The sequence below is a fragment of the Hirundo rustica genome, chromosome 1 (genome assembly GCF_015227805.2).
Source record: "Hirundo rustica isolate bHirRus1 chromosome 1, bHirRus1.pri.v3, whole genome shotgun sequence".
Classification (NCBI taxonomy): Eukaryota; Metazoa; Chordata; class Aves; order Passeriformes; family Hirundinidae; genus Hirundo; species Hirundo rustica.
The window spans coordinates 115,244,386-115,266,152 of record NC_053450.1 but is presented as its reverse complement, the minus strand read 5'-3'; the positions used below and the strand labels follow the sequence as shown (position 1 = coordinate 115,266,152).

General features: G+C 39.1%; 1 protein-coding gene across 8 annotated transcripts in view; it reads left to right on the top strand.

Annotated features, from left to right (window-relative positions):
• Window positions 1-21,767, top strand: part of RBMS3 (RNA binding motif single stranded interacting protein 3) — a 706,233-nt gene that overhangs the window by 636,765 nt on the left and 47,701 nt on the right. For all 8 annotated transcript variants that reach the window (XM_040055262.2, XM_040055272.2, XM_040055279.2 and 5 more), the window contains one exon: window positions 220-270. In XM_040055262.2, coding sequence (XP_039911196.1) covers window positions 220-270 — 51 coding nt within the window. The remainder of the gene's footprint in view (window positions 1-219; window positions 271-21,767) is intronic.

The window sequence follows — 21,767 nt, the reverse complement described above, 5'->3', positions numbered from 1 at the left end:
ACTCAGACTTCTGGCTTTGGTGAAAAACATTATCAAATGAAATTTGAAAGCTGTTTCCTTTGTCAATAGCTTTATGAAATGTAAATTAATTTTGTTTTGAGCTATAAGACTTAAGTCTTTTGTAAAAATTAGCACCTCAGTTGTAATAGAGAGGATATTTTCAAATAAATCTTTAAGTTTTAAACTTTTCTATGCTAATTAAAAGTATTTGATGTGCAGGTCCAGAGTACTTCATGGATGCCTCATCCGCCATATGTTATGCAACCAACAGTAAGTGGATACTTGGTTATATCTGGCTAAAAGTGCTTCCATTGTAGCCTTGCTCTGCTTGTCCAGCCACATTAAAGTCCTGGGTCATGTAAGAGCCAGCTGCTCCCTGTGACAAGAGCCCTCTGCCATAAAGATTCTGTTTCTATAAGGAGCACCATTTGATTTAGTGGAAAGGGGAGGATGGGCAATGTGTTATCTCACTGCATTGATTGTAAGAGAGTAACAAGTTCTGAAGTGTTGCTCCTGAAGCCCTGCTTCAGGGACTGCAAGGTGACTGCATTCCTGCGTACTTTGAATTGCCAGGATCAACATGTGACCGTTCCCTTATATGCTAAGCCATCAAAAACATCCTGTGTAGTTTTATATAAAGGATCCCCAGTGCCTCAGTAATGCATTTTAGCATAGTGGAAAAGGGTGAAGTACAGCTGTCTTAGAGAGTCTCTACCAAACCTGAATATGCTTTATGATTTGACCAGTCAACTATTTTTTTTTTTTTCACTGAGTCATCTTTATCAATTTATAGCTAATTAAAGCTGTATTATGTTTCTAACCAACATTCATTAGAAGTAGTGCAACTGATTTTTTGTTTACCTCACAGAAGAGTTTTTATGCACTTGGCTTAAATATTAGCAATATACCAGGAGAAAACACCATGCTGAATTCCACTGTAGACAGATCACTTTAGTTACATTTCTACCTTTGATGAGTTTCTTAGATATAGATCCACTTGACTAAGTGTCATTAATCATAATTTCAATGTATGCTCCACATAATCATCAATACATTGATTTATACAAGGAGAGTAAAATTAAAATGAAGGTCTGTGACTTAGGATTGTATGGTATTCATATTTTTGTTCAAATATTTTGACTGCACAGTAGCATAACTTCTGGTGAGAGTTAGCTGTACAGAAACATGGGTATGATTAAATTACATATCTGTTTAGTTGCATCATAAGTCTCTCATCCCAATCTGCAGTCCCCTTTCCACACTCCTCTGCTCTTTGGAGGCAAGTTCTTCAGTTCTCTCACAAGGCAGGGACCGTACTGTGGAACTGACTGGCACCCCATTCCTACTGCTGCACCTCTCTGGTGCCGACCCTGGGGGAACTTTCCATCTCAGTGGACTAAAGCTGTTGCTGTATTCTTTGTAGAGAGATGAAATGTATTGAACAAATTTACAGTCCTGTATTCTGATATTTGGATTTAATAGCAGACAAGAAGTCTTAGGTGTGTGTGTATATGATGAGTTACAAGACTTGTGGAAGCTGAAGAATCTCCAGTCCTTGCAGAAAAACTCCCTTTCTGAAAGAAAAACCTAAGCACTTTACCAGTTCCAGGTTTTGTGTATATGTGTTTGAGTTTTATTTGACAATACTGAGCAAAGCATTTTACTGCAGTACTAGGAGAGGTATTATAATGAGGTAATTGAATTTATTTACCCCTTAGAAAGGACATGAAGAGAAAGCTGTCTTTTATAGTGAGTGGCACCCTCAAAATGCTGAGTTAAATTGGTATTCATCATCAACCAGAGAGTCCCCCAAAAAAGGAGGTGTGATTCTAGGTGGAAAAGCAGAGGGGCAGTAAATAAGTGGCGTATCATTTCTGTTCCAGTCTCATTGCTGTCATGGCTTACTTCCATGTGTTTTCTGTAGCAATCCTAGTTCTCTTCACTAAAAGATTTTTCCCATATGTTTCCAAAGATTGTGTTCTTAAGTAAGAGGACATGAGGCATTTAGTACTGAAGAAGCATAAAAGCAAAAAGGCAGAACTACCATTCCCCAGGTTTCATTCAGAGATGAACTCTTTACTAGAAATGTCTGAAAGCTTGTCAGAGTATTACCACACAGAGAATTCAGGAGACTTCAGAATTAATGGTCTGTTTTGAGAGAAAATAAAGAATCTGTGTTAATTTTAAGTTTCTGTAGTTTCATGCCTAACTATAGACTCTATTCCAGGCACCTCCACAGCTTAAAAAAAAAAAAAAAAAAAAAAAAAAAAAAAAAAAAAAAAAAAATTGCAATAAAGCTGGCAGAATTAAGTATGTGAGTTTTGGTAATCCTTTGAGCTGATAAAACTGGGAACTTTCTAATTTGGTTAGCTTTTTATTTCTTCTTGTAAGCTAGTTTTCCATGTTATTATCTAAATTGCCACCACTTTACTTCGTACTACTTTGTGAGGTGATTGATTGTGGCATGTGATGTCCCCCTGGACACCACTGCAGATAAATATTGCATTCCCCTTGCCCCAGGAAGAAGAACATTTTGTTAAGCCTCTATTATTCTTTGTCAGTAGAGATGAACTCATACAGAAAGCACAGTTTGAATTGCTCAAACAGTAGTGGTTAATTCTTTGTTTTGATTATGAGTATCACTAAATCATGTTACTGGATGATTAGCTTTTCATTCCTGACAGAAAGTTCTACTTGATATTTATGTATAATTTAACATCACGAAGTGTCCCTCATGACATAAAGATAGTCAGAAACATGCTGTAGAGGAGACAAAGAAGGTTTTTTACTCAGTGTGCTGTGCACAGACAGGGCAGTGTTTTCCCAGACTGGCTGGCTCGCTAACAGGAGGGAAGAGCTGTGCTGCACGGCACTGCCAGCCTGTCCCTCCGTTGCCTGCCCATCTCATATCCCTTCCCACCTGCCTCCCCATGCAGCAAATCCAAACCTCTTTCTTCAGTGATATCCCTTGCACTAGGTTGGCCTGCCAAACGTTTTTCTCTTTTATTTCCCTTTGTATAACAATTTCATCCGCATTTTCCTCACGTGTGCAAGTGTGCATTCTGCATCCATTTACTTGATGGATTAAAAAGATAACTGTAGTAAAAGATTGTATCTCCAATTCCTTCTGTAGCTTTTTAACTGCAACCAGATAAACTTTTGACCCTAACAAACGAAAATGACGTATACATTAACTGGAGAATATTTGTGCATACTGGTTTCCCTTCTCAGCCTTGTTTGCCTTCTTACTTCTGCGATATCCTTAAAAACAGAAAACAACCAAAATTACATTTTCTGAGAAAATAATAGTCAGAATGTTTTTGCCCTAGAAGGGGAAAGTCAGATGAACAATCAAGGCCTCTGCAGGTATAGAATTGATATTGTTGGGTGTTGCTAATAAACAACTGCAGATACAATTTTTAAAGGGGGTGTATTTTTTGTTATCAGTGATTTTTGCTGATCGTACTCCAAGTGCCGTGGAAAAATATCAAATAGGTTAAGGTAGATTGTTGTTTCTGAATAAGTAGTATTGAAAATAAACTTCTGCTGGCATAGTAGGGTCATACGTGAAAACTTCTCATGTCTTAATTCTTACCTTCAAAACCTTCGGGGTTTTGGAATACAGTATTCCTCAAGCATGTGGACATGATGAAAAATCTACCTGGGGGTTCATGTGTGACTCAGACACAATGCACCCTTTGTGAATTGAACCTTCACCATTTTTTCCCATATTGATTTCACCATTTTTTCCCATACTGATTGTCAAAGTAAGAATACCTAAAATTTGGCAGTTTCATTGCTTTGCCATATGCTCTGGTCACTCTCCACAGGTTTAAGGAAATACAAGCTCCAAAAGAGCTGTAGCAGTGTGAGTTTGGATTAAAATCGGCAAAACCTTTAATGCACTGATGGTAGTCCAGGCTCAGTTTAGTTAACTATATCTTTCAAAGTACTGTGCTTGCTCCTCCATGCTTGAAACGAGTCTTGTATTTCATTGCTGCCTCAGGATAAGGGTAGATGGATAGTGGTGACAGAATCAAAACATAAATGGGATAAGAGTTACTCTGGAGACTTACAACATTTGCCATATTACTGTGTTTTTCCTGTAATCCGTGAAGGCTTTGAAAGTTATGAGGATACTTTGAAAACCATGTTTACATGTCAATTCACACATGGACAGTCTCATTTTTACTGGTGAGGGCCTTTGTTCAAAACATTTTGATTCAAATCTTTATTGCAAAAATGCAAGTACTCTTTCTCTTTAAAGGCAATTTTTTTTAGTGAACCAACAGAAGTGCTCTGCCCTTATACTCAATGTACCCACTGGTTTTACATTTACCCTCTTTTATTTGCAAGTGAAACAGTGTGCAGTCACTGGGTATGCACAGATAGATGTTCTTGTCAGCCTGGAATAGTTTCCACATAATAGCTGGAGAAGGAGTATGCCAGTGGCGGCAGGAAGGGTGCAAGTACAGCAGCTTATGGAAAAATGTACCACTGCTAATGTTAAGTTATGTTGGGGAGAACTTCTGTTCTGGTAGTTTCTCAAGCCCTTACAGTCCTTCTAGAGAGGTCAATGTCTTAACAAACTCCTTTATTTTTTTTTTCTGTCGTCCTTCCTGTGGCCCATGGTTGAATGTAATCCGTCTGTCTTTAAAAACATCAACAAAAACATGTCTTATTTCATAAGCAGTGTAAAACTCCTAGTTTGGTGAGAAGCAAGACTAAGGGCTCCAGATTCTTGCCTTTGGATTGTTGTGCATTAATGTAGTAGCATAAAAGGTACAGACTGTTCAACTGAAATGGATCAGTTTTCATTTTCTCACTAGCGGCTCTGCTGTTTTGGATAATACCCAAAATACCACAGCATTTTCAGTGTTTTGATTCCTACACTCTGGAACAAAGGGGTTCCTTGTGCTCCAATCCACATCTCTCTCCTAAGACAGCTTTCTCTACCTCACGTTTATTGCTCTACCTTTTTAGTAAACAGAGCCAGGAGTCTATCTTGAGTTTGCCTGTTTGAGTGTAAGAAAAAAAAGTATGTCCTCTACAGACAGTTGAGTCCTGCCTCCAAGATGAAATGTGAGAATTCAGCTAGCTGGTATGAAAAGTAAACAGGAAATAATCCTTAGAAATTGGAATCTCCAGCAAGTCTTTCAACTTTTAGCTGTGTATTTTTAAGAGATCCTTTGAACATGAACTTACTTGAACTCTTAAGGCTGAAGTGTTTAGAGGTTGAAATAACTAACCAAATACCAGTGACTAAGTTCTGCTCAGCAATTTTAATTCCAGTGTTTCCTGAGGCACAAAATCAAGGACTGCGAATTCTATAACTCTGATAATCAAGACAGTAATTGGCAATGTTGCTTTGGGGCAGGCTCACACGAGGTCACTTCTGGCTCCCTCTCACCAGCACCCACTGTATACAGATGTTGTCTCAGTGCTGCCTAAATGGGTTTTTCTGAGGCGGGTGAGTATGTGCCTGCTGACCTCCTTTAGCGCCAGGTGTTGTGCTGGGGAGAGTACCCAGGGCAGAAGAGCAGTGCCCAAGCTCAACTCAGACCTCTAAAAGAAAACGGGTGTAAGTGATTCAGCCGAGTTACATCTCCTACTCAAGTGTAGTGGTTTTTAAGTCTGATTATACAATGCTTCTGGAATAATATCAAAGTATTGCTCCAGTCCTTTGTTCTGCTGTCATAGAAATTAATATGAATGCCAGAAAAATATATATTTAAGTTAGGTTGCCAACATTTTTTGACACTCTGTTAGAGCCCCCTAGTGAAACTGAGCATTTTTTTCGTGATGGCAGTAAGACACACCACATATGGATTCACTTGGAAAACATGGACAGGAGAACCACAAATGTTTCCAGCAGACAAGCCCTTGCATTTGGGGAACTTGTGGTGTGCTGTTTTATCCAAAAAAGACTTCAGAGCTCTAGTAAAATTTTCTTTTCTTTCAAATATTCTACAGATAGCATGAACACTAAATGGATAAACCATCAGTTTGTTTAAAGACATTTACATTAGGGGGAAAAAAAAAATAATGTCTATGTTTCATGTAAATCTATAAACATAGATGAAAAAGATATTTGGGAAAAAAGGCATCTGACATTAAATTTGAAAGGTTCCCCAGAGTTTTTTGAAGCCAGGAAATTCTGGTTGAGGTTATGGAATATTGATTTCTTTTTAACAGAAAAGATGCAACCTTACCCATCAACCTTCATTGTCAAGAAAAACCTTAATACAACAGCTGTTTAAAAGCAGTTTTATCAAAGGGGAATATTTTTTTTTAAGATAGTTATTAATCAATAGACATTAGAGTACCTTCTATGGAAGAATGTAGTGCATTTTTTAAAAAATCAATGTATGATTTTGTACAAAGACTGCATTCTGCTTTCACTTTTCCCACTCTGTGTACATCACCTAAGAATATCAGAAGTACTTAATTTATTTCATATTAATATATATGTAACATCTCTGTTTTCATGGAGATTTGCATTTTCATCAAGTTTTAGATTTACACAAAGTCAAAATCCTGAACACAAATGTGTAAGATTCATATGTTTTGTTTGCCATTTTGAGAAAAATTCCTCATTTGGTGAGCACTGGTCAAGTTAGTTATGTACCAGGTGATAGATTATTAAGTAGGCAGATTGTGATAGGATCAGGAGAGAGCGGTGGACTGTGTAAACAAATGCTATTAATGATAGGCCAAGAATTAGATTAATCAGTTTGCAGAAAGTAACGGGCTCAGTGTTGAATTTAGTGCTGAATTTAGCTCACCATCAGTTATTTTGCCCTGTGTGATGCATTCTGGTTATGCAAGCTTATGTGTGCTGTGAACAGGCTGAGGCATGTGACATGTGTGTTACAGCCCTCTCAAATTTACCCTCCATCACGAACCTTTCTCCTATTTTGTGCCTAGCATTGTCTGCTATCTTGCAGTTGATGCTGACATTACTCACCTTTGGCAGAGAATGCTCTGCTCTGCCAGTTTAAACAAAATCAGAGGATGTGCATGTTGTGAGCAGGACCCCAGCCTGCCTTGTGAAAAAGATGGTCATGTGGTGCAATTGCCAAACACGCAAGTTCTGTGATGGTGGAAGGGAAAGGCAACGATTTCCATCTGCCACAGACAGCGAAGGGCTTTGAATGTGCTTTGGGAGCACAGAGGTTTCTCACTAGTTGGTGACAAGGCTGGGAATGATCTCTGGGTGTCTTTCCCATGCTTGAGATGTGGTTCTCATTTCCATAGCACAGTTAAGAATACAAGGTGTTACTGGAGGACAGTTCAGCAGCAGAAAGGGACCTGGATCTCTTTTCTGCCTTCCAGACTCCGTCCCTACACTGCAGGAAATCAGCATTTCCATTTACAGAAGCATTGGGCAGCTTTGGAGAAGGAAAGAAGTTCTGGGGTTCTGCAAACTCAGAAGAGGATTCTTGAAGAAAGCCTGTGATTTACAGCTAGAGTAATGCCAGGGCAGCACCATAACTGTGTTAACTCCAAAATAGGATTTTAAAAGACTGGCACAACCTGTCAAAACAGTAAAGGTGAATTCTTGTCAGTGAAGTATCGAGTCAAGTTTTAGGCTATTGACAAGATATCACTTTATAAACAATTCAGTAGGAAGAAAATTATGTATGAATCTAGTGTAATCTTCAAGGTTAATTAATATACTATTTTAAAAAATACGGTATTCATTTGGGGTTTTGTCCCAGAGGCTTCAACTGGTTTTGAAAGAAAATTCCAGATAGAAATCATGAATACTTGTTCAGTTACAAATGTATTCTGTAGCTATATTTGTCATTGCTGCAGCTCCTTTTTGACCTGAGCCTGCCTTTCCCCACACTGGCTTCAAAGAATACATGTAGGCTTCCAGCACTTAGTGACAGATACTTTTTCGTCAGCCGCCGATCAGCTTTTTGACCTTGGAGAAAACATCTTTTTCTCAGGCTCAGTTTCTGATTTGTCTTTTTTTAAGTACTGATCTATTTAGATTATAAAATTGACACACTGCTACATAGTTATTAGTAGACATTTGTGAAAAGTCTGGTGGAACAAGGGCCTATCTTGACTGATGCCTCTAAACACGTCCTCACAGTGATACTCTTAGGGTTTAGGGTTTTCATGTTAATTATTAAAATAAACCTGCCCCAGCTACAAAAGGAAATATTGGATCTGGATTTTACCAGTATAAATCAGGAGTTAACTTCACTTAAGAAAATTGAATTGCATAGGTGTGAAACAGCGAGAATTAGAAGAGAGTCACGCCTGCAGCAGTAAGCTGATGGAGGAGACTCTGGCACCTTCTTAAGCCTTAGAACAAAAGCACTTCCATAAATTACCATTGTGTTACACCAAATGTATTCAAGGACCAATTTACATAAGTAGGGGAAAGTAGCTAATCTATGTATTACTTATGATTGCAACATGATTTTTCTAGTCCAGGGCTTGTGTAAAAAATTATAATAATGTACTCTAAGGACATAGTGACCAGCTTATAAGATTCAGAATTCCTGTATCCAGGAACCATGCAGAAACACAGAACATTCTGAGCTGGAAGAAGCCCACAAGGATCATCAAGTCCAGCTTCTCAGTGAATGGCCCATACGAGGATGGAAACCATAGCTTTGGGATTATTAACACCACGCTCTAACCAATTGAGCTAATCTCAGTGTCATGCTGCATAATCCCATGCAAACCTGATTAAATAGTTTGATTTAATGCCTCTTGATAATCCTACCAGGAGGTTTGATTCAAAACACCTTTGCTCCGAGGCTTAGCACTCTGCTTTTAATTTCCAACCTAAAGGTGCTACTGTTCATTTTGCCTCCATCTGTTCTTGGTCAAACATTCGTCCTACCTTCCTTTTCTCAATGTTCACCGCATTAATTTAGATACAAAAATTTTACCTGCATTTTCGTTTTTAGGCTAACTATGTTAACATCACTTTGTTTGCAGTAATGTAAAGATTTTATACCTCTGGCTGCAACGATGACCCTTCTTTGGATCTATTCCACTTTGAATTCTTTTTTCTGGGACAGCCAATGCTCACAGGACTCAAGCCTTTTGTGCAAATAGCATTAATGCTTCCTTCTCTTCTCTGGGATGACTTTGCTGCATTATAAAACATCTTCCCTTGTGCTCATGACTGGTAATGCAGTCACCCTGAAATTCAATGATATATCTAGGTTTTCTCCTTCTACGTTTCCAACAGATGCTCCTACATGATAAAGGAAACCACATATTAGCCTGATTGACTTGATGAATTAGAGCCTTGCTCTGTTTAATCCAGTCCTTCCTGTATGGTAGTCTTAATTTGCCACTTTACATAATGTGCCTTAAAACTTTGCAATTTCCCCAAATATTATTAAAGGGAATTATTAAAAACATTGGATGAGAGCAATACTGAGGGATATTTTTGTGAACCTCCCACTGAAGTAGCATAGCTTGTCTTTTAGTATAACCTATTATCATTTCCACTTTAGTTAATTCTTTATCCTCCCCAAAGTTTAGTAATTTCTGACTGTAGCACTGCCTGAAGTACTTTATTGACCTTCAGAGAGTTTAGATCTGCTGCATGTCCTTTGTCAAGAAAATAGGTCATTTTATTTTAAAAAATGAGGTTAGCTAGATCTATCCTTGATTTATCTGTTATATCTTCATTAATATCCTTTAGTCCTGGACACTGGACCTGTGCTTATATGTTCCAGCTCTGCAATAGAGATGATCCAGTCCTCCTTCCTCAATTCACCTTGAGTTCAGTGACTTCTCTGAGTTTTTCATCTCCTTTGTCTGTATTCATTTTTCTAACCAAACACTTATTCTCTGAGTGCTACCTCTGCTGTCTGCTGGTTCATGCAGGAAATTGAGATAGCGTCCTTATTCTGCTGGGGCTCCTTCTGAAACATTTTAATATGTCCGCCATCTGCCCTTCATGGGGAGCCAAACTCTGGGTTCTCTCCTTGATTTTCACTTATCTGTGTAAGAAATATTTTGTTAGATGTTTGAATATCATTTGCAAAGTTTCAGGAAGACTTATAGCAAATCTTATTTCTGGCCTTCAAATATAGTATTTTCTGTCTTTTTATTTCCTCCCTTCCGTGTTCATTCTTGATATACTTATTGAGGTGTCTGAGTAAGAGGCTGATTAATTAAAAACTTCTCAACTGTAACTGCTGAAACATCTTAATATTGTAAATATTTTAAAATTATTTTTGCAGAGGTAGTGCTAACAATTTTTTTTTTTAATCTCAGTGTGTAAATGTATGCTGTGGTGTGACACCCTGGAAGTTAAAAACATTCAGTATACCATAAGTAGTAGCTTATTATTGAAACTATTGAATGTAATCAATAGGTCTAACAGTATTTGACATTCATTTTTTACTCTCATAGGTAAAATGTTTTCTTTTCATTTCAAATGTCCTGAGAAAGAATGTAATATTGACCTAAACTTAGGTCAATAGTACAGAGGCAAATCACGTGTATCTTTCCTAAACTGATTTTAGTCCCACTGAAGTGGAGTAATTGCTTAATTGCAGTTTTCAGGTGGTAACCTTGTTGCCTTGTTTTCCTCTCAAAGCGATGTGAATTAGGATTGAGTCTGTGCATTCAGCCGTGTTTGCCACAAAGCCTCTTGTTGTGAGCCAGTGGTATTTGCAGTGCTGTTGAGTGCAGGGTTCCAGCCTCTTTTTTACATGATTGCGAAAACAAATAGTGAAATGTAATAGCATAAACACTGAACATTCTTTGGCTGTTTCATAGTGGATTGATGAAGAATGAATTGTGTAACACAGTAATGGTTCGACAGAATCTGAAGAATTTTGAAGGAGTGTCAAGTTGTTATTTAGTGAAACCACTGACTTTGGACTATCTGCCAAAGAGATGCACTTCCAGCAGGGTAGGTTCTCTTATCAAATGGCCTATTATCAACAAGAAATTGGAAATTAGGGGCTGAAATCTCACTTCTTCTTACCACAGTTTAAATGTAATTTGTTATCTCTTGTTACTGACTACAGCCTCTTGTTAAAGCATGTCTGTTGGACAGTCTTTCCCAATCTGTGTCTTTTAAATAACCTACCTGGGACATTCTGTAATGTCACTGCAGGTCTTGTTGCCAAGGAGAGACCATCTCTCTAACATCCACCCCAAATCCCAGGTGTAGCCTTTCACCATTGCGCTTTTCCAAGCGAGCAATTGAGTGGAAGTTATCTTTCCTCTATATATGTGGCAAACCATACAAGCACATCCCAAAGCAGGAAGACAATTGGGTTCCTCATTATCAGTTGTCTACTTCTGCCTCCTAAAATGCTGTAAGCTCACAGTGTGGAGTCCTCATGTAGGGTTCAGTCTGGGATAACACGGATGATTACTTCAACTTCAAGCTGAGGATCACAGGATTGACACCCTGCTACTGATCTCCGTGGTGGGACAAGAGGGCTGCATATGATTCACACAGCAGACAGCCTGCTTTCAAGCAGCCTTTGTACTTTTTCATTATGGCAATCTGCAAATCATTATGCACCCCCTCTTTGCCCAATCCACACAGGATGTGAGTCTGTGTCAGCTCCCAGCTTGATAGCCTTCCTCTTTAGCACTATCAATAAAAAACTCCTGCTTCCAGCTTTGAAAATTACTGGTCTACTGCCTTCCTCTAGCCAAGAGTGTGGGTGTCACATTCACAGATGTCACACATCTGACAAGGTTGTGGCTAGGAGTAGATTTTCCGAGGGCAGGTAGAGGAAGCGACTTACCATTGTGAAGCTGGTTCATCCGCACTGCCACAACTGCAACCCAGAGTTCAGTGGTCCAGGAGAACAAGCAGTGTTCCAGGAGAACAAGCAGTGTTCCAGGAAAAGCATGGTTGTATGCATTCCACCCCTGACATTTCTTCCTGGTGGCAGGCCATTTTTGTGGAAAGGAGAGGATTACTCTAGATGTACTTATTTAAAATGAGGATGAAGTGTTTGATGCAATGATTGTTTCCTGGTGCTTGTCACAGGTCTTGCTTCAGGGACAGAAAGGGGTGGACATTTTTCAGGAGGAGTTTGAGTGTTTCTAATAGACAAGGAGATGTAGAACTCCCTCTCACTGATTTGTGTCTGTAGAAGTAGCAAAGCTGTATTAGCTCCCTCCCTAATTCCACTCCAATTGCAGCAAGCAAAGACACTCATCCTGACAGCTAAAGCTGTGACAGGCCATGTCTTCCCCCAGGAACAGCTCAGGAATAGGAAAAATTTGAAGAGAAAGACCTGTACAATTCCCCTGGTTTCATGCTGCTTTCTGCAGACACCCTGTTCACATCTTCAACTTTCACTTGATATCCAATTTTATAACATTTCAACCTAAATCTTCACAGATATTCACACCTTGGGCATGTTGGTTCTACCAGGAGATGACTATAAAGCAAATTTTAGCTGGTTAGAGCATAGTAATGGGATGGGAGGGAACTGGTCTTTGAAAGGGAGTCCTGGTACTGCTGCTGCTGCCCAGAGAAGAGTTATGGCTCAGAGCTCAGATTTGGACTCGCACAGCAAACATACCTTCAGTCTGTGCCAGTGTTCATGTTAAAAGCATGGACATGGAGTAGGTCCTGGGAACTCCATAGTAGTTGGGCCCTTTCCTTTGCTTTGCATTCCACTTTCCAGGGTAGAAAAACATGACTATTTGTCCTTGGATGACAAAGTTCAGGTTTGGCTATAACCCTGAAAAACATTTCATTCGGCCCACATAGGTGATGTGCACATCTTTGGGATTCTGTACTTCATACTTCAGTGGATAATAACCATAGATGTTTTCACTGAGATAATATAAATGTACCAATCTGTGTAACTGCATCCATTCAGGGAAAAAAAAAAAAAAAAAAATTGGACATGTGTGTAAGCCAGGCAAACTCATTATAAACACCTTGTAATAGGGCTTGGGAAGTTTCAAATGCCACAATTGAAGAGAATTTTCTTACTATATTCAAAATGTGTACATTTGTTATTCTTCCTAATTTTACATGCCATTCAAATCTGTCTTCCAGACAAAAAATGATACAGGTCATGGCTCTGAGAGTGTGGGCTGTGATGATTAGCAATGATCTATTTGTGGTGATATTCGCTTGCTTCCACAATATGCAATGTATTTGAATCCTCTCTGAGCTTCTTTTCATTATTTTATTCAACAGACAAGTGAAGGAATAAGTAGAAACATGCCATGTAGTGCTGTTGTATCGAGTCAAGTATGAGACTGTGTTTTGCTGTTTCCTTTCATCTATTTGGCCAAGCTGGGACAATATGTAACCAGGCATTATGCAATATTTGTTCTGTTTCTCACAGCGTAAAAAGCTATGTTAACTCTTCTGTGCTGGTAAAATTCTTGTGGATAAATACAAGGGGCAGAACTCTTTGATGTTAACTATTCCAATATCCAGTATAAATCATAGGAACATCACAGGCATTACTTTTGTATGTTACATGTGCTAAAGAATAATAGTCTCATTCAAATGGGCTGGTTTCCCTCTGAGAAATATTTTCTCTGTTTCAAAGAATGCTGTCTATCACATGCTCCAAAGTGGAAGCCCAAGCCAAACAAACCAAGCAACAGCAAAATCATCAGATAGCTAGACTGTGTGATAGACAAAGACTTAAAATCCCAAGAGTTTTCTGTCAGGCACCCATTTGTACCCTAGGTATCGCCATTTAATGAGTTACTGTGAAGTCAGTGAATGCTAATGTGAAATTCTTTAACGTCGCTGTGAGTGAGTCCATTTTGCTGACCTCTGAGTTATGAACTGCAGAAAATGTCAGGAGCTGCAGCCAGCTGTTCATGCCTTCTGCATGATCTGCTTAGACCTTGAAGCAGCTGACCCCTAGATACACCCAAATAGCAAGTTTATAGCAAGTACACCTGATCTGAAGTGAAAAGATGAATTACCACCTTTAAAATATAGGACAGTTGCCAGAAAGTTTTAAAATTTTCTCTGCAGAATATGGGGCTTGGAATGCAACTTCCTGAAAGTGATGAATCAGTTCTGATGATTGATATAAGGCACTTATTTTCCTGAAGGTTTTCAAAGGCTTCTGAAATGTTATAGTAATTGGTGTTGTACAATATCAAAAATCCTTCCAAGCTGTCTAATTAACTACAGCCATACTTCTCAAAACCAATATTCACTACTTGGTTTGACATCTTGCAAGCCCTCTTACACAGGGTGATAATTCTAGCTCCACATGGAGTTTTGGTCACCTAGTTTCTCAGTTCAGTGGATCTGCAATTGAATCACTTCCTCTTAATGGGTGACTTGACTAAGTTGTTTGAAAGTAATTAGCAAACACAGTGGACCCAGTATTGAAGTGTATGATCAGCATCTTATCAGGAACTACTTATTTCCTGTGGAAAACTGTGGTCAAGTTCTTAAGAAATTCAGAAAGCAACTTGTTGCTCCTGCTTCTAAGGAAGCTAATCAAGGAATGGTTGCACCATCCCAGGCATGTTTTGATTTGTGATGAAGTGATCCCAACTGATTCTAAAGGCATTTTCAGAAAGTCTATTCTTTATTGCTATTGGATGTTTCATCTGGTCACTTTTAAGAAGGCAGTAATTGTCTTCTTGCAGACACAGACTGTTTTTTTATCCACTAACACATTTTAATCTTGGTGCACAGCTGTTAATGGGATATGCTTCCACTCCAGAGCAATTCAGATTGATTTTGTTTCTACTTCAGAAATATATTACAGTACAGCCATAGTATATAAAAGGGCTCAGTGTGTTGAGATGAAGTAGCCTCACGGCATTTGCAGCTTCTAATGGGAGCTCAGTACATTTAGAGCAGAAGTGGCGATTGATTGTCTGATGCTCAAGCTAATTGATATGGCACTGAGTTAGTCAGAACCTCTCAGCTCCATCAAAATCATGCATGACATTGCTCCTGTGCCTCTTAATATTGACTGGGTAGTTCATATGATTAAGGCAACATGTTTTGGAGGAGACTTCCAGAGCTGAGTGAATCTTCCTTCAGCATCAGGTACATTCTTTCCAGAAAGGCATCCTGCCTAGACTAGCACTACTCCTCCGCTGGAAAATTTTTAAAAGGATGTTCTCAGGTCCGTTTATTTTTAATGGGCTTGGATGCGGTCACTGAGATCCTGTGAGGTCAGAAGAATGGAATGAAAGTGGTCACAGATGACACTTGAGCTATTTCCACAGCTGGATGCACACCAGCCAGAGTAGGCGGTCCTCTGCAGATGAATTAGTTTGTTGAAGTACATGATGCAAAACATCTGTTACAATGAGAACAAACAAAAACAATGTGTCTTTGAAGACTGGGATTTGTTGGGAGTTGCTTGCAAGGGTGCTGAATGAGGCAGTTGTCAGAAAGTCAGAAACATTTTTAGGCTTGCCCCTGTGTGAACTAAAGCAAAATTACATAGTAAAAACACATAAATTCAATTAAGCAAAAGACCCTCTTTACCCAAATTTTTGTTGCACTGATTCCTCCTACAGCAACTGAGATGGAGAGAACCCCTCTGTACCAAATGTTTTTTATACCCTAAACCACATTTAATACAATGGTGTTACTCCAGCTGAGTGGCTGTAAAAACTTAGAAGCTACACTGGTATAGTAACTGTTATTCTGTCAGTCGTTCCCTGTGCTGCTTTATTACCAGCTGTCTTGAAGTGCATTAGACGTTTTTCATTGTCACTGCCACCTGATAACAAATAAAACCTTCAAAATGCTTTTGCTTGAAGGAATAGCTCACAGCTCCTAGCCAGGAGTAGACCTTTCACATCACCTTAATGAGCCGGAGCAATCCAAACATTCCCACCTCATTTTACTCTTACAAGGCAGTTACTTTTGGCTGCCTTTGATTTTGTTTCTCATAGTTGAGCTGCTGAGGAAGTAGGAATACTAAGATATTTATGGAGTAAACAAACATGCTGTGTGTATTAAGACTGAAGACAAATCAATCAAAGCCAGGTGTTTATCAGTTATTATAGGGCAGCATTGCTCTCGTGGACAGTTTAAAGAAAATGCAATGCTCCTAATACATTGTTTCAGCCATGGTAATGATGAATTAGATGCAGGTATGCATCAAAGCATTGGTTCCCCTCTTTTTTTTCCCTTTTTTCCTGAACTGAGCATGCTAGCTGTCACACAGATTTGATGAATGAGAATTGTGTCCTAGATACCTAATAGGAAAAGGTTGCACTACCACAAAATGCCCCCAAAGAGATTTGGGTACCCAGTCTGTGTAGAGCATGTTAGGTAGACAATAGCAATAAAAAATAAAAAAAACCTAAATAGAAATTAATCCTTTAGATCAAGCATGTGGTAGGGATATGTGATTTTGGACCTGGAAATCTTTTAGTTCATCCCCTGCTGGTGGCCTGCTGTGTCTGCACAAGGCTGCTATGTGGTTTTTTTAAGGCTCAACAACGGAAACAGGAACTTCTGTGGATCTCATGGGTGTCAGGCCACTGGGAGCTCTTTGGTGGCTTTCCATCTAGGATCCAGTGGTGCTGTCGGGAGAGGTGAGAAGCTGCAGAGGAAACAAAGTTAAACAAGGTTCTTGTATAGTTCAATTGATTCTAGTTTATGTCTTCCTGATGAGTGGGGTGCGTGATTGTATATGTAGTTATAATTTATTATAGCTGTACAAGACAATTATGTTAATCTTACTTTTATTTCCTAATATTCTTTGATCTCATATGCATCAAAGATTTAAAATTTTAGTCTTGTTGGTAATTAGCTAGAAAGCAAATATGTTGTCTGTCAGTACAGAGGATACAAAGCACAAGAAATTGTCCTGGGGGAGTCTAGATTCTAGACTAATTTTTTTTCTCCTCATCAGATTTTTATTTCCCTTTCATCAGTTCCCTCAGCCATTAAATAAATGTACTGGAAGTAAACTTTGCCATTGTGAGATTCATTCAGCTTATTAAACTACCTAGTCAGTCAGTATGAATCCTCAATTGAGGAAAAGCAGTTTGGTACATCAAACAGAAATGAACATCAGTGTTTCCCAAAGTTGCAACAACCCCTTGCGGTCTGTACTGACGAAGGTTTCATGCTTGCTTGCTGTCAGTTTTAAGCAGGCAAAGGCTAATGCTGTGCACAGTTCTCATTTGATTCACCCATTATAGTCCAAAGGCTTTGATTTCTAACTTGTGATTACTGCTCTGGTCAAGAACAGCAAATGAGGATATGCTAAATTATTTGGCTCTGCAGTTGCTCTTCAAAGCTGTCTTTCTGGAAGGAGAAAACACACAGGGATTATTTTACAATTTCTGCAGTGAATCCCTGCATCAGTACTTTATGCCTCCAGCTGGTGGACTTATACATCGCAGTTTATTCTGGGGATTGACCCCTCCCTTCACTTTTGTTCATGAATTGCAAAGAGATCATTATCTTCATAAATTTGTTTACAGTCCAAAACTTCCATATGAATAATTTATGGCAACATTTCCGCCTAAGGATCCTTCTCAGTGTGCATAACAAGTATTTATTAGATGGTTTCTTACTGGAAGTTTTTATTAGACTTGATTCTTTCCTGTTCCAAGGTTGGTTGTCCTTATCTTTATTAATTGCTTCAGCTTCTAGACAAGATGGCTGTCTTGACAGAAAATAAAATTTTGTTTTTTGACTAAACAAGTCTGCAGACAGCCTAGGACCACAAAATTTACAATTGGATTATTGCAAAAAAACCCCCCAAATCACTGAATTACAATCTGAATCTGAAAACAAGAGCAGAATCATCTCTTCTAGAGATAATTAATTAATGAAAGTCTGTCTGTAGTATAAAAATCTTTTGAATACCTGCATAGTAATGTACAGCTTGGCATCTGTCTCAGAGGATTAAAACAATGTGAAATCCTGGTGGCATTCAAGGTGATGACAAAACTGTAATTAATTTCAACAGGGCCAGGATTTCAAGCAAAATTTTTCAAATTCACTAAGATTTGTATGTTACCATGATTGTTAGATTACGGAAGTTTGACCCATTGAAATTGCAAACAGCTTCTGCTAAATATTTTGCTTCGTCTAGTTCCCTCTTCAGGCTGTGCACTTCTGCATGACTTCCCTGAATTCATAATCATTTGCAGTGACACTGAACTGAAACACCAGAAGACAGTCCATGGTGCTGCAGTTCCTCGATAGTAACAGAAAATACCACAGGAAATACTACCAGAAAACCATTTCATGTATTTTTCAGTCCCACAAGTGGGTTTTCTGTGTGCCTGGAAAAGTCACTTCAGAGCAGAAATGTGGCTGCCAAGAGGTTGGTCTCTACTGGAGTTTATCGGAACATCTGCTGTTAGTTATGATGCATCTTTTGATGTCAAAGACAAAACAAGGGATTGTTTGGTTTTTGAAGGAAAGGGTTTTACATGTAATGAAGATTCACAAGCGTGCAGTGTACGGAACCCAGCCCTTGAGTCTCTGTCACTCTGGAATTAATTAGAGCACTATTTTTCTATCCACACAGCTCTCAATAAAAGATGGGAGTATTAGCCATTTGCCTATCATCTCATTCCTATTTATCTTCCTTTGGATGTTTCTTGTTTCCTTTACCTCTGAGGCTACCCTTTGCCTCTGGCTAGGACTGACAAGACTATTACATATATAATACTCTGTGGATAATAAAATTTGGCTTTGTGGGCAGAATCAAATAATAGCTCTAAAACTTGTCTTCAAGTGAAAATGTGCAGAGGGAGAGGATAGTGACATGGAAAAAGTTGTGAAAATGTTGTTTTGACTCCACTCCCAGATAGAACTTAGGGAGTGTGGAAAGGGTGTGAGGAAGAACAAAGAGAAAATATCTATAATCTCCCTGTTTTCATTTCTGGGTTATTGAACTAATTTTAACCTTTTTTTTTTTTTTTTTTCTTCAGATTTAGATAAATTCTGAAATGACATGTCATTTTGAAATATGGTGGAAGCGTTGCTTTTTGACAGCTCCAATTTTTTCATTCTTTCGGTCAGAATTTTGTGCCAAGTGTGACCTGGATTCACAGGATGTTTTATTCTCCCTCAGAGTTTTTTGTGGGTAGTTGTTTCTTTGTTTTTTTTTTTTTTTTTTCCCAAGTAATTACTGTTCGTCTCAGGAATATGTATGTACCATCCAGATGGCCTTCTTTTCTCTAGCTTGCTCTGTGATTTGTTCCTCCAAAGTATCTTCTTACCATCATGTAAAATACATCTTACTGAACTCATGGCAGACTCCGCTACCCAATCAGTCAGACTCACTCTGGTACATTTACCACAGTAGTGACTCAACAGCCTTTTCCTCTCTGGCTGCAGAGCAAGGTGCTCTCTGTTGCCTGAGACATTTTCAGAGCACAATTTGGTAGTAGGCAGTTTCCATCTGCTGCCTTGTAGCCTGAAGAATTTACTTCAGGTAGGGCTTAGAAAATTACTTCGAAAAAACTTGAACTGCTCTTTCTTAGCTCATTCGTGGAACCTCTGAAGTTACTGTTGACCACAATGGTAGTTACTTTTACATGCCAGGGAAAATAAAGATTTTTTTTTTTTTTTTTTTCCCAGAGAAAACTGAACACCTTCACAATACTCAAATACCTGAAAGAAATTCAGGAAAGCTGCCAAAATCTGGGTTTTTTTAATTTCAACCTAAACTTCTGCAAATCAGACAGTGTGTGGTAATCACAAAGTTGCAAAGAAATAAAGGATCTCACTGCTCACTGTGCATTCACGTGGACACACAGTGGCTGGTAGGAAATGGTGGTGTACAAAAAAAAAAGCTATAATAAATCAAAGTTTTTGTAGAGATTACTGCAGCATGTATGGTTAAGTGTAAACTGGAGCTACTTACTTGGTTTCGTCCAGTAAATTCATTTAGAGAAAACTGAAGCAGCAGACTTTGACTTCATTTGTCCATGTTGCTTTGGAAATTCCTCTGAAACTGGTAGTGTGATGGCATGGCTGTGGTCTGTTCACTAATGTGGAGAAAGGAGCAGTCTTTGGTGGTTACCGTCCTTCTGATACAATGGAGTGCCCCGAAAAGACGCAGTAGCCATGGGCTGGTGGCAAACATCCTCTGCAGGCGGAGCAGCATGCACCACGACAAGGGCCACGCAAGTCTCTCCCCTCTGTGTCATTAGTGCTCTCCACCTTCAAGCTAACCTGTGGAGATGCAGCCCCCTGCCTTTCCCAACCCTTGGGAAGGCTGTTGGAGGCCACCAAGTCACAGTGATGTATCTCTGTGGTGGAGGGTTTCTCTCTGGGGAGCTGATCCCTGAACATAGCTGAGCAGCTGTTGTTTGATAACAACTTTCAGTCCCAGCAATGACCAAACCTGGTGATCCAGCACTGAGACTCCCTATTCTACTACCAAGCCCTGAGCCACTCTGTTCCACCCCCCCCCCCACCATGTACTTTCAACATATTTAACGTGTTACAGCTGTGCTCACTGATATACAATAGTTAAGAGGTCTGCCAGCATTTCCAGTATGAACTCGTATTTTAAGGATAATAACTCAGCTGTAAAATTGTTCTCTAAGCTGAAACTTTATAAGGAAGATTTCTGCCCAAGAGTGACTTTATCTGGACAGAAAACAAAAGGGAAAATATATCAATTTAGTTATTCTTAATCAGTAAAGATATATTAAAAAGAAAGTAGAGTAATCCTTGCTGGATCGCTTACTTTCTCTTTTTTCTAGCTTAATAATAGCCTACATCTTTCTGAACTTTTCATGTCTACTTCTTAGACTAGTTGAATCATTTTCACACTGAATAGTTACTTGGTTGCTTTTAAATTGCTTTTCCTCAATGTTTTCATTTGCTTTTAAAAGACAATGGAGTGTGGAGCAAAGTAGACTCAAGTTAGCCATCTTCTTTTATTTATTTCAAATCTGCTCAGCATGAATCAAGAATTAAAATGTATCTTTTTCTTGATCCGTTTGGACTGGTGTGTGTAATTGGAAACACCTTTTCTCTTTGGGCCTGCAATGGTGGTGACCCAAGATGTACCCCAGAGTCTGAACACTCATGGACTTGGGAAAGTTCAGATGTAGATCAAGTCCCATCCCAGAACCCTGGTAACAGACCAGCTCCTGAGTCCTCTATATAGCACACAGGATTTAAAACACTTTGAGGTCTTTGGTAGAAGGGAGATTTATAAATGTTAAGTGTTTACTCTAACACACAGACTGGTGTCACTGGAAGTACCTTAAAGTAAACGAGAATTTTATGTATCCGATTTTTAGCTAAAAAGTCTGTTTACCCTCTCTAGACTCCATTATTCTCTGACTGGTGTCACATCCTGAGGGCTTGAATTTGATTTTATCCATATGACCTGTACTTCCACAGATTTAGATGTGGTTATCTTTGAAGGATGTGCTCTGTATGCTTGCTGCCATCAGCTTTACTGGCCTCTTGAGGTCTCATGCATCTGGGAAAGAAGTTTTAGGTAGAGACGCTTCTGCAGCCACAGCTTGTCCAGATTGTGCCTTTAGTCTCAGTTGTTCAAAACAGTGTAGGAACTGCAATGCTGTCATTGGGATCATCATCCAAAACAGGGTGGATTGTCCAGGAGCAGCAAAAGCCAGGCATTGGTGGCATTTCGCTTGTAGAGAGCCCAAGGAGTAGCTGGTCTGGAGTATTTAGAGTCAGAAAAATCATGTTTGAAATTTGTAAAGGCATGAGTGAGGCATAGTCTTGTGTTACTTTTAGTGATAAGGTAAGAAGGCAGTATTGGAAATAATGTGCCTCAGTCTTGGATTTGAGGTCTGCCACAAAGCTGGCACTGGCAGGTAGCCAG